The sequence below is a fragment of the Seriola aureovittata genome, chromosome 5, assembly GCF_021018895.1.
Source record: "Seriola aureovittata isolate HTS-2021-v1 ecotype China chromosome 5, ASM2101889v1, whole genome shotgun sequence".
Taxonomy (NCBI): Eukaryota; Metazoa; Chordata; class Actinopteri; order Carangiformes; family Carangidae; genus Seriola; species Seriola aureovittata.
Genome location: NC_079368.1, coordinates 20095444 through 20107405, shown reverse-complemented (window position 1 = coordinate 20107405; position 11962 = coordinate 20095444). Strand labels below are relative to the sequence as shown.

Sequence of the window (11962 nt, the reverse complement as noted above, 5' to 3'; positions counted from 1 at the left end):
ACCGCAGTCTTGTTTTATGTCCTAGATGAAAACACACCGCCGTGAATAAGAGGCCGTCTTCCTCTAAGGTGACTTGTTAGCTGTTTTGTTTTATCCGTACTGTGACATCAGCGCGTTTGACATGAAGCTCTGCGTTATTTTCTATTAAAAAGCCAGTGAGTCACCCAGAGGAGGGAGCTCCAACTGTGTGTGACTGACATGTTGACGGTAACTTAATTTGGTAAAAGGGGGAGGCTGGTCTTAAGTCAGCTGTTGCCTTTACACTGTAAAAAAAAAAAAAAAAAAAAAAAAAAAAAAATCCACATCAGCAAGTAATTTTATCTTGATTTAAACCTTTTCACGTGTTTTGACCAGGACACACGGCTGAAAGCTTCACGCGGAGTAGAACAAGAGGTTCTTTTATTCCCGTGTGTTTCTACTGGAAAGATGTGAAGGTTTAGTATTAGTTTTGACGTGGGTGTTTTTTTGCAGTGTGAACGCTCTCCAGATCCTCCCAGCACTTTCCCGTCACTTGCTCTGTGCGGACTCACCGTCTGGGAAATCGGGTCCAGTATAAAACCCGCCGCCAGCAGGAATTAGTTCAGTTCACTTGAAGGTTTTAAGAAACTTGATGTCAACTTGGGAGTTTGTTGTTGGATCAACAGGTGACTGATTGCGTAACGGTGATGCGCGTAATCCAAAAGAGATAAAGTTTTACCACACAGACGTATAAGACGTTTCTGATTTAAAAAAAAAAAAAAAAAGAAAGAAAGAAAAAAAAGAAAGAAGTTTTGGTTGAAGGTTGTTTTGGTACAAAAAGCTGAACTTTTCCCGGTTCTGAACTCGGCTGGACATGGCAGAGGGAGACTTCTACACTATGGGAAGCCGGCAGAGGTTTCCCAGGGATCCTTTTGGAGAGTCACCGTTCAGGGATCAGTCTCCGTTCAGGGAGCAGATGGCGTCTCGGTTTATGGATGACGAATTTGGGATGCCACCTTTCCCCGATGATCTGGCGATGGACTGGCCGGGCTGGGCTCGGCCGGGCCGGCTAAGCACGCGCCTCAGCACCTCGCCTTTCAGCAGCAGTTTACGCTCAGGGTTCCCCGCGCGTCAGTCCGCGGGAGGCCCCGCGCTGTACACCAGCAGGTACGGAGAGCCCTCGTCCCGGAGCTCCCCCACCACCACCGGGGGGGAGCCCTGGAAAGTTTGCGTCAACGTCCACAGCTTCAAACCAGAGGAATTAAACGTGAAAACGAGAGACGGGTTTGTAGAAGTGTCAGGTGAGTTGGATGCTCTGGCAGAGATGTGAACTAAATTTAACCACTACGTGACTTTCCAACCAGGTTCACTGGAGAAACTTTATGTACATTTGCTATTTGTTACCCCTGAGATGTCTTATGATCATCAGCTGGAGGTCAGAGTGAACCCACTGACAACCATCAGGTCATACTGATATGAGAAATCGTCATTTCAGCTTTATTTATAGAGCACATTTAAAAACAACACCTACTGTCCAGCGTGCATTTAAACATGGGGTACAAATGAAAACACTGAGGTCATGTCCTTTGAATTGCTCATGAGAATTTGAGGGTTTACTTATAATGAGCCACCTCCAGGTGATCATATATCTTTTTTTAAAGGTGTATTGTGCTATTGTTTAGTCTTTAAACTTGACTTTCTAGGCCAAAAATCCTATAAAATGTTATATTATCTTGATGTCTTATTTAAAGTTGTATTATTTTCTCTATAAGAACTGCATTTCTTGGCTTTTAAACAGCTTTGAAAAACAAATAAGTTCAGTCAGATAAAAGGTGACAGAAAATACAACTGAGCAGTTATAGTTATATTATTTCTAATTCAGGTTTACATGCTTTTTTGGTCCTGTTTCTTGAAGGTATAGTATTTCACTGAGGGAATTTGGACCTCTGACCTCAGTATTTCCAAAACCTGTCACTACAGCACTGCTTAGCCCCTCAATATCTTTTGTATTGTTATTCACGTGTAGACAAAATGTCTTTAACAGGCAAGACAAAGCACCGTGTGAGACATAACAACAAAACAACACCTTAGTAGGAAACTATCTGAGGACCCTCTCACTAATCTGGCCAAGAAATATCATATCTTCCTCTTTGGCAGCAGATTTGAAGCAGTACAATGAAAGCCTCTGCGGTAGGCCTCCAACATGGTCTCAGCAATAATGAGTCTTGATTTGGAAGAGCCGGACAGATTTTGGGGACTGGGACTCGCACGTTGGCAGGCAGATCCTCAAGCTTAGACACCTGTTTCAGATTCCTGGAGAATCATTCCCTCAGTCACCCATGAGCTCGATTTAGATTTAAGGCAAGGCCCGTGACAACAGTCTCTGTTTACAATAAGACAAGCGGCTTGCTGCCATTAAACACTGGAGAGAATGTTCTGGAAATAGGACCTCGCTTTGACCTGGCATGGCAGTCTGTGCAGGTTTTTGTCTCCCCTGGCGTCACGTTCAAGCTCTGTCACTTATCGTGGGAGTAAGTTGTAGCAGTCGCTTCCTCAAGTCGAAGCTTCGCAGGACGAAGTTGAATTCCAGGGACACCCGGGACAGAGGAGGGCACAGAGGACAGCAGGCCCCCTGCACTCTGAGATTTTTTATAAACACATTGTTGGTATGCCAGTTGGCCATGTTGGGCCTGCCTGCCACAGCGACTCGACCCTTGTTCTAAAAGTGTGACAGGGAGTGTGATACGAGCTTCAGTGCATGAATTAACAAATCTTTAACAAGGAAGCGTCTGTGACATGGCCGTGATGTACAGCATGTGTCTCTCCGGTTAAAAGCTCCCTGGAAGATGATTCATAATGTGACAACTCTGTCACAGACAGGCACGGCTGGATTAACCCTGTAAATGGCAGAAATGACCAATGGGCTCCTAATGATTAAACACAGCTTTAGAATTAAGAGCATTTCGACAGTTGATCAAATGGACACAAACCAAGCTGACACACAGTGACTGTTTTCTTGGGTTAGGAAGGTGGAAACCTCTCAGTAAGTTGTGGCAGATTGGCTGGGTCAACGAAGCATCGCATCTTCCACAAACAGTCAATGTTGTTTTCTGTTAACAACCAGAATCCTTCTCTAAGTGACCACAAATCTTTGAACTTATACACTCATCTTCTATTTGTGTCACAGACTGGATTAGGGGCTGAACAATGAATCAAAATATTGAAATTACAATATGGCCAAGTGCAATATAAGTTAATATTAATAGTTTTTTTTTTATGTTGAGGTAAAAATGTATCACAACAGACCATAGATGAGGCACTGTGGTGCTCCAGAACCTTCCAGTCATTTTCTCCAGATGTAAGGGAACATGTCTGTTTGGCACAAGCCCAGACAAAAATTACATCATCATCATTTTTATATTTATTTCAGTGAAAACGAAACGCAGCACTCATGTCGCAACATGTGCCAAAAATAATTGCAATATGGTTTCTTTTGCATATCGTTCAGGCCTAGACTGTATAAAATAAGATTTGTATCCTCCATTATGATGACAATAGTACTTCATTTATTTACAAAGGGCCTTGCAGGACACCCAAGGACACCTCAGAAATCCAATAAGACATTCAGAACATAAAATCAAAGATATAATCAGCAGCAACAATGATATATGTATATATATAACGGTCATGGCCTGCTACAGTTCAGTCTTTTAACTGCTTACACCTTTGTAGAAGTAGAGCTGCCAAGCTGTATCCAGATGTGTGAGGTGCCATCAGGCCAATGTAACTCCTTCCTGTTAGTTCTGGTCGTGCCTTGATCATCATCTTCATCTTCACTCCGGACCCTGTTACCGGCATTTTCACAACTCTCCCCAGAAAGCGCATCGTTCCCCAACAACCCAATCAGAGTCCGTCATCATCTCTGCTCCCCCGACGCCTCGTCCTCCTTACATGGAAAATCAACAGCACTCCCATGTCACACACAGTGGGTTAGGGATGGGTTAAAGTACACCACACAGAAATTGTACAAGGTGACGAGATGTGGAGTTACTTTGGTTGAGGATTTAGCAACCTTGGGTAAGACCCCCCCCCCATCAATTAGGATAAGGCACCATCTGCTATCTCTCCTCCCAGAACATACAGTATTACTCAGAGCATCTGGAATTTGGCGTCTCTGTCGTAAGAGACCAGAAAACAAGGGAGAGGCAAACCTCGTTTATTCATGAAGTATCTGGGGAGGGAGCAGTTTTACGTCTGAAGTCACGATGAGGTTTTCATAATAATCTCATGACTTCACTGGCGATCTTAGCTCAGTTGTCTCTGGAGTTCTCTCTGGTGGAGTCCAGCACTTTCGACAGGCAGGGACGTCACTGTGGGGGTATAAGGTAGCACATAGTGGAGCCTGGGGGTTGAGGGGTGGGGCGGGCCACGCTGCTGGCGGGGGCGTTGACATTTAGCAGCCCCAGAGCAGCTGCTGGCGAGCCCGAGAGATAGAGCGGCCAAAAACAGAGCTCGGAGGAGTAGGCGGAGGGAGGGGAGGGCAGAGGGGAGGGTTCCAGGCCTAGCTGTTCTCCCCCAACTTCAGACCAACATGTGTGAGTGTCTTTCTGCAGGAGACCCATTTTTGGAAGCAACTAAAGGGAATGAGCGGGTGTTTCATCATTTCAGCGTGTTCGTTGTAACCCGCCCGAGAGGAGTGGAAGCAAAAACACTGCTGGGACTGAGCGATGGAGAACCTGTTCGCGCAGCATGAAATCTGTTTCGATCTCACCTACATCCCAACACCTTTTCATTTATACCCCTAGTAGAGCCATGTGGTGATATATGATGACTGTCCTGTTCATTTATAATCCATGACCTCGCTGAACTACTGCACAATGTTGAACGTCATCATAAAGTCGTGTAAGGTCACTCACCTCACTCACTTATGTGCTGATTTGATTTTTATTCTTCCTAACAGGGAAACATGAAGAGAAGCAGGAAGAAGGAGGCATCGTGACAAAGAATTTCACAAAGAAGATACAGTGAGTATAATTTCAGTGACCTCCGTTCATCACGGCTCTCTTTTCCTTGTTTTCCCCACAAAGGGCTTCATGTATGTGCAGCCACATATTCCAGATCTACAGTTTACTGCTTGTGCATCCATTGAGCTCATATGGTTCTGAGGTCGCTGTAATAGCTGTGGACTAATAGAAATATTACAGGAGTTAAGACTTTTATTGTGGCAGTGTTAAATTAAACTGGTTATTTTACTGTGCACCACTGTTGTGGAATATTAGCTTAAGTCATTGCACATATTATACATGAGAATGCTATAGAGCTGTGGCTCCCAAAGAGGGAGGCCAGAAAATTACCAGAGAACCAGGGTATAATATATATATATATATGTATATATGGCTTCATAATAATAGGTCTCAAGTAAAAAAAAAAAAAAACACAATAGGAAGTTAAGGTCCTGTTGTTTTTTTCAAGCCAGCCTCCGTCACAGAAGCTTCAGCCAGAAAACGTATTTATATATACATACATACATATATATATACATACTTTATACATTGAAAGTTTCTGATCGTACTGGTTGATATTAAAAGTAGACATGACAACTTCCTCTTTCCCCCACGAATCTGACACCTGCTGGAAGAAACAAACAGACTTCAGCAGTTTTCACTGGGATTGACTAATTCTTCTACAAACACCGCAAAACTTATGCAAACTGAAGGATTTAAAAGATGTTATAATCACATATGAATTCTGCACACAGTGGCCTAAACCAAGATAAAACAAAATGTATTTATTGGTTGTCACTAACAGCTCCAGTGAGGTTTTGATAAAGGCCATATGACATCATCACTGATGTCCCTCACTTGTCAGTGGCTTTGGATAAAAGCATCTTCCAAAAGAGTAAATGTAAATGTATTTATCTGTTCAGAATGTAAAAGTCAATACCATGTCCACATCTCTTACTTAAAATAGTTTTGAACAGCTGCTCCAGACTCATATCAGCCCTGAGTGGACAAACAACCCTCCAATCAAAACCTGTCAGCTACAACCAGTTGCCGCTGACAAAAACAACACCTACGAATACTGTACTGAAGCAGGCACTACATGGATAAGTGCTGGTGTGCAGAGCAGCGTTCATGTTGTTCCGCAAGTCCACCGAGCCACACAAGTTCCCACAACCTGCTCGTCTCTCTCCGCCTCCGTCGCTTTTTTTAATTGGGCAGTGGGAAGACTTCAAACAGCAGCACTAATCAGTGGCGCTGACCGCCGTCTCGCAGGCGCGTCACTCCTGTTCCGCTTATTTCCTGTTGGCTAATTAGTAAGCAGTTGTGCTAGCCCCGCACCCCTGCCCATATCGCAATCCTTTTAATTGGGAAACCTTCAGATCAGGCCTGTGCTCATCAGCAGAGCAAAACCTGAAACCAGTGACAGCCTGAATATATAGAGGAGAGAGGGAGGGAGGGAGGGGTCATATATAAATAACTGGCCTCAATACACAAATCCACCAGCTATATGAAAGTGAGAGCAAGGCAGGGAGGCAGAGATAGCATGGAGGAGACATTCTTTTGCATAGTTAGTGTGGCTCAGCTTTTATTTTTTATTCTGTCTTTTTGCAGCAAAAAACTTTATCTATGCTTTATTTATTTCTGCTTGAATTCGTCAAAGAATAATATATATCAAGATTTGAAAACCATGATGCAATCCAGCCTGACGTGTTTAAATGTAAGACCCGTTTATACTTACTGTATCATTATTACCCTCTGTACTTCCAAGTGTACAGATCCTTTTACTTGGTGAAAGTAGCAACAACACGCTCTAAAAATACTCAGTTAGAAAGTAAAAGTCCTGCGTTCAAAGCTTCTCTCAAATTAAATAGAGCTGACACGATTAGGCGATAAGCTGATTTGTCGATCAACTAAAACATTAAGTGACAATTATTCGGCTGATCTGCTTTTTTGTTTTTTGTTTTTTAAAACTACGCCAAAAACTAGTTTCAACGTTTTATTGTGAGAATTTGTGGCTTTTCTTTCTCTTATGTGATAACAAGCCGTTTGAAGGTGTGATGGACATTTTTCACTATATCACTGATATTTTATAGAATAAACTATATTATCTAATTGAGGAAATAATTGTCAGGTTAATCAATTATGAATAAAATCATGTCATTAAATTATTGGATTATTATTCAATATCATTTATGTTGCAGCTGGTGGAACTTTAGCTACCTTACATACAGCTGGGTATTTAGATTTATAATAGTTTATAATATATTTTATGACCTGAACATACAGTATGTGTCATATTTAAAAACATTTTCTGCAAAGTAACTGAAGTAACTGTTAGATTACCTCAAACACAGTTAAGTGTTACCTCCCTCCACAGCAGCAGTTTAAGTGAAGTACCTTGATGTTTCTGAGAAGTTCACAGTTAATCACACAAATCAATAGACTGATAGAACATCGTCATGGATCACATTAGACTGATGAGATACAGGAAACAGTGCAACAAGTTCCAGGAATACATTTTACTGTTGAGCTCCCTGATCCAAACAAGTTAGAAATACGTCATTTATTAACCAAAAATGTTGTTTGTTAAATCCGTCCTTGAGGGCAAAGGTGACTTTCTAATTTCACATCAAGTAGCTGTAACACAATGTGCTCGATCTGCGTGTGTGTGTGTGTGTGTGTGTGTGTGTGTGTGTGTGTGTGTGTGTGTGTGTGTGTGTGTGTGTGTGTGTGTGTGCGCGTGTGCAAGTGTGTGAGTGAGTGAAAGTGTGAGCGGCTTTTTATTCAGGAATCTCATGTTCTCTCTGTCTCTGTTCTCGTGAGACATAATGATATCACTCGGTCCACATGTGCGCTGTGTCTGGGTGTGTGGGAAGGAGCATATGGGTTGTATGTTTTACACACTACACACTCTACATGAACACACACACACACACACACACACTCCTGTCAGGCCTCACTGTCCTGTCTCTCTCTGTCTCACCATCTCTGCAGGGGAAAAGCATATTGGACAGTGTTTTGGCAGCTGTACAAAATCAATGTCTGAGATAAAATGTGCACTTGCTAGAGGTAAATAAACTCCCCAAGCTGGACAGATAAGGTTTCCGCCGGAGTCCCACGTAATGGGCCGGCTGAGTGATTTGACTTTGTCAGAGGGAGCAACTTTGCTTCGCGGCAATTGGCTCCTTGAAAGAAGGGGGGGGGGGGCAGAGACACTGAAACGTGTGTAGACATCTGTGTGGCTAGAACTGGAGTTAATACTGGCTAACACCGACCTCAAATATTAACTTTTAGATTAATTTTTACTGTTGAGTATTTTTTGTAAAGTATTAGCGTGTTAGCATTATCACTGTGAGCATGTTTGCATTCTGATGCACCACTATGACCATGACGTCCAGAACTGCTAGCGTAGCTTCAGATTCATGGTCTTGTTTAATAAAGTGGAGCTGAACTGTTTTTAAAAAAGCCCGTCATTTTAAATTAGAAGATTTGACGGTGGTCTTTACTACATCTACAGAATCCATGCATATTTGAGCATTTGTCCGTCCTTTGTCTTTTGCCCCCGTCCACTTACCCTCCCGCCACACCCGACACATACCTGACTGCCCGTGGCCTCCATTTTCAGGGACATACCTCTGGCAACTTATCTCTTTCGGAGATATTGTGTTGGTCTTGTTCTATCTAAATTGGATTTACTATAATCCTACAGTTGGAGTCTGTATTTCAATTATTGTTACACATTTCTCTCTATTTTTTGGTAATTGCCTTTTACCATCTATACCTCCTGTCGCAGCCCTAGTCATTTGAGGACGAGGGATCTCTATTGAGTTTCCTGCCCCAAGTTTAATCCAATTTTTCATTAGTTTTTTGAGGGAGGGTTTTCCCTGTGTCCTTTGTGAGTCTGGTTAGGTCTGGAGGTTGTTGTTGAAGCGGACCTTTAAAGCTCAGTGAGACACTGTATGTGATATTTGACCACACAAACGGAACTGACTTCACCTCTCTGTCTGTCTGCGTCTGCGAGGTGAGGTCTTCAGTCCCTTCTGACTTGTATTTCTCAGTGGAGTGCGAAGCCAGTGGAGAGTCCTCTCTAATTAAATGGAGGGTAGACACACGGTCTCGTCCTCTGAACAGAGCAGCCTGGTGTTTATATTAACTCCCAAAGACACTTGGCTGCTCGCACCGAAAACCCACAATACCCATATTTGGCCAAGAGCAGAGTTCGCCTGGATCTCTGTGTGTGTGGCTCTACAGCAGGTTTTGGAGGCTTTCATTACAAAATGATTGAAATTAAGCCTGAAATTAACTTTCTAATTAAATGCCAATCTGTTTGATAATTTAAGATCATAAAATATCATTGTTCCTGAAGTGTATATACTGTTTAATGAAACAAAGCCCTTACAAACTGCAGCTCTGGCCGATTTTTCCATCAACACTTTGTATTTTCCTGTAAGCTTTAGGAGCCAATTATTCCACTTCACTCTGGAAAATGAAACATTTTCAGCGTGAGAAATGTCAAAACATGATGTGAAGAGGCAGAAAAAAACCTCCAGAAAATTAGCTGTTGCCTATATGACAGATGAGAACAGCAGATTAAGAATGTATACGCAGACACCCTCACACCCGGATCGGATGTGATTTCTTGCCCCTCCACTTTGTTGCAGAGCTGCAGGATTTTAAATGAAAACTCCTGATAGCTTTCAATTCATCTCCTGGGTGTGAGGTAGTTTTTGTGAGTGTAGACTGAGTGCTAGCCAAGAAGGACAGGGTGAGCGTTTTTTTCTCTCTTGCTAAAATCATTCGACTGGAGGCTGTTTATGGGTATTGACAAAGTGTCAATAAAAAAAATCCCAGCATTTAACAGTGTTTCCGTGGCAGCTCTTACAGAGTGAAATGTCACAGGGTTTTTCATGACCTCCAAGAAGGAACTTAACTGTGTCTCTAGGCTGTTTCTCCTCGCCGCTCTCCTGATTTTGTTCCTCCCACTCGTGCTTTTAAACACACTGAACGCACACAGCAGCTTACAGATTTTCTACCGTGTAAACTTTTGACACTAAACTTCTATCCTTGCATAAAAGACACTCCATACTCTCTCTTACCTCCCTCCTTCTCTGTTTGATCAGGATCCCCATAGATGTGGACCCTCTGACAGTCTTCGCCTCCTTGTCCCCCGAGGGCGTCCTCATCATCGAAGCTCGGCAGACGCCTCCGTATTACCTCTTCAGCAACGAGGGCTCCCAGAGCGGCGAGACGCAGGAGGTGGAGGTCCCCAAACCCCAAGAGGCACAGATGGTCTAAACCCCGACCCTCTAACATGACAGATCACCCTGCACAATCACTTACAAGTTTGATATGAAATTTGTGGCCTTCAGCTTCATGTTGTTACAAACCTGGAATTAAAATGTGTAAAATATACTAGGAGATATTCAAGTCCCATTTTGCATGTTAAAGCTGCGCCAGGCAAGACTTTAATGTAGAAAATATAAATTTTTACAATGAAGAGCCTTTTATTTCCTCAATTAATCATTTGTCCATAAAATATCAATAAATTGTAAAAAGTAACATCACTTTTTTTCTCCAAACACTAAGGTGACATCTTCATATACCTTTTTTTTTTTTCGATTAAGTGCAAAACCCAAAGATATTGTGTTCTGTCTATTTCAGTTCCATTTCCCTTTTTAATTTAAATTTAAACCCAAAGTTCATATGACCAGGAAAAGCAGGACTCTTTAACTTCAGATCCTTTTTTTCCTTCCTTTTTTCCTTTCCTTTATTACAGAAAGATCACAGACCAGCTGGTTTGGTAAACATGATTATGTCATCAGCATTTAACTGATGTCACATTTCATGTTTTCTAGGTTCTGAAGGTCAACATTTGTCAGTGTTAATTTGTCTTGTGCAGCTTTAATATTATACAAGGTTATGCAATCATAGCCTTCTCAGTAAACAGTAAGTTAATACGTGTCAACTTCTAAAGAATCACATTTATATTTATATTTATATTAACATGAAGTTCATTTAGTGGAACAATCTTTGCATCAAACATATTGTACGTGATTCCTTTAGTTTAAAAAAAAAAAATATGAATGTGCCTTTATTTACTCGGGTGCCTTGACAGTTCTACTGCTGTTTATCTCTTTTAGTTAATGAATGTCACTTAAACTGACAAGAAACGCAAGTTTTGTAGCTTAGCAGAGGGTGAATTGTGTGCAGTAATACTGTATTCTACCGAAGTGTATTGTAAATATACTTTAATATGTACCAATTCATTATAAATATTAAACTGAAGTGTTCCAGGTTTTTTGCAATATGGTTTGAATTTTTCTTTTCTATTTGAGTCATTCAGAAAGATTGCTGCATGATTGTTGGAGCGGACAGGCTGACTTGTTTGCCAAAGACGTTTGTTTCCTGCCTTCTTTTCTGTTGATGTCTTTGTCTTGGCTGATGCAATAAAAATGTCCAGCCAATCTCTCAGTGTGTCTTCACATCTGTGTCTTTTATTGAGAACCATGCCACTCGCGGGCCCGGTTCCAGGGATCCAGAGGAGCCTGTGGTGTTATTGTTGGATAACAGAAGGAATTGGGCAGCAGATTAGCGGAGGGCTTAGTGCTGGGTGAGAGTGGCACTGCTGTGTTCTGCAGAATGGGCCGACCACAGTTTAGGCGGCACTGCCAGAGCTTTTGAATGCGAGTGCAAAAAATTGGTGCAGTTCCATTGCATGTTGTGTGATGCAAAATAATGTAATCATCTCTGTGTTTTGGAATCAAGAGGGATGATCAGTTTGAATTTAAAAAGTTTCCAAACTGGAACAATAATGTGGTATCAACAAGGGGCCGCCACAGTTTTGGCTGTGCACAGGCGCTGCTTTGTGTGATCCGCCAGCTCACATAAACTGTTGTATTTAATGGTATTAGATGATATGTGTGGACCTGTGCTGCCATGGCAACAGCATAATTGGAAATATGCCAGTTTCTCCATTGGTAAGTTACTCATGTAGAAGTGAC

The 11962-nt window shown here is 42.1% G+C and overlaps 1 protein-coding gene across 1 annotated transcript; it reads left to right on the top strand.

The window, feature by feature from the left end:
* The first annotated feature begins 346 nt into the window (after nt 1-346).
* hspb8 (heat shock protein b8) lies at nt 347-11432 on the top strand. Its single transcript, XM_056375678.1, has 3 exons — nt 347-1259; nt 4919-4982; nt 10082-11432. Exons 1-3 carry the CDS (start codon nt 833-835, stop codon nt 10254-10256), a joined length of 666 nt encoding a protein of 221 aa, XP_056231653.1. The 5' UTR covers nt 347-832; the 3' UTR covers nt 10257-11432.
* The last annotated feature ends 530 nt before the right edge of the window (nt 11433-11962 follow it).

Bases quoted from the DNA above. Each gene is read 5' to 3' on its own strand.
- hspb8 (XM_056375678.1), top strand. From the start codon at position 833: ATGGCAGAGGGAGACTTCTACACTATGGGAAGCCGGCAGAGGTTTCCC. The intron at 1,260-4,918 runs GTGAGTTGGATG...TCTTCCTAACAG, and splicing joins CGGGTTTGTAGAAGTGTCAG to GGAAACATGAAGAGAAGCAG. The intron at 4,983-10,081 runs GTGAGTATAATT...CTGTTTGATCAG, and splicing joins AATTTCACAAAGAAGATACA to GATCCCCATAGATGTGGACC.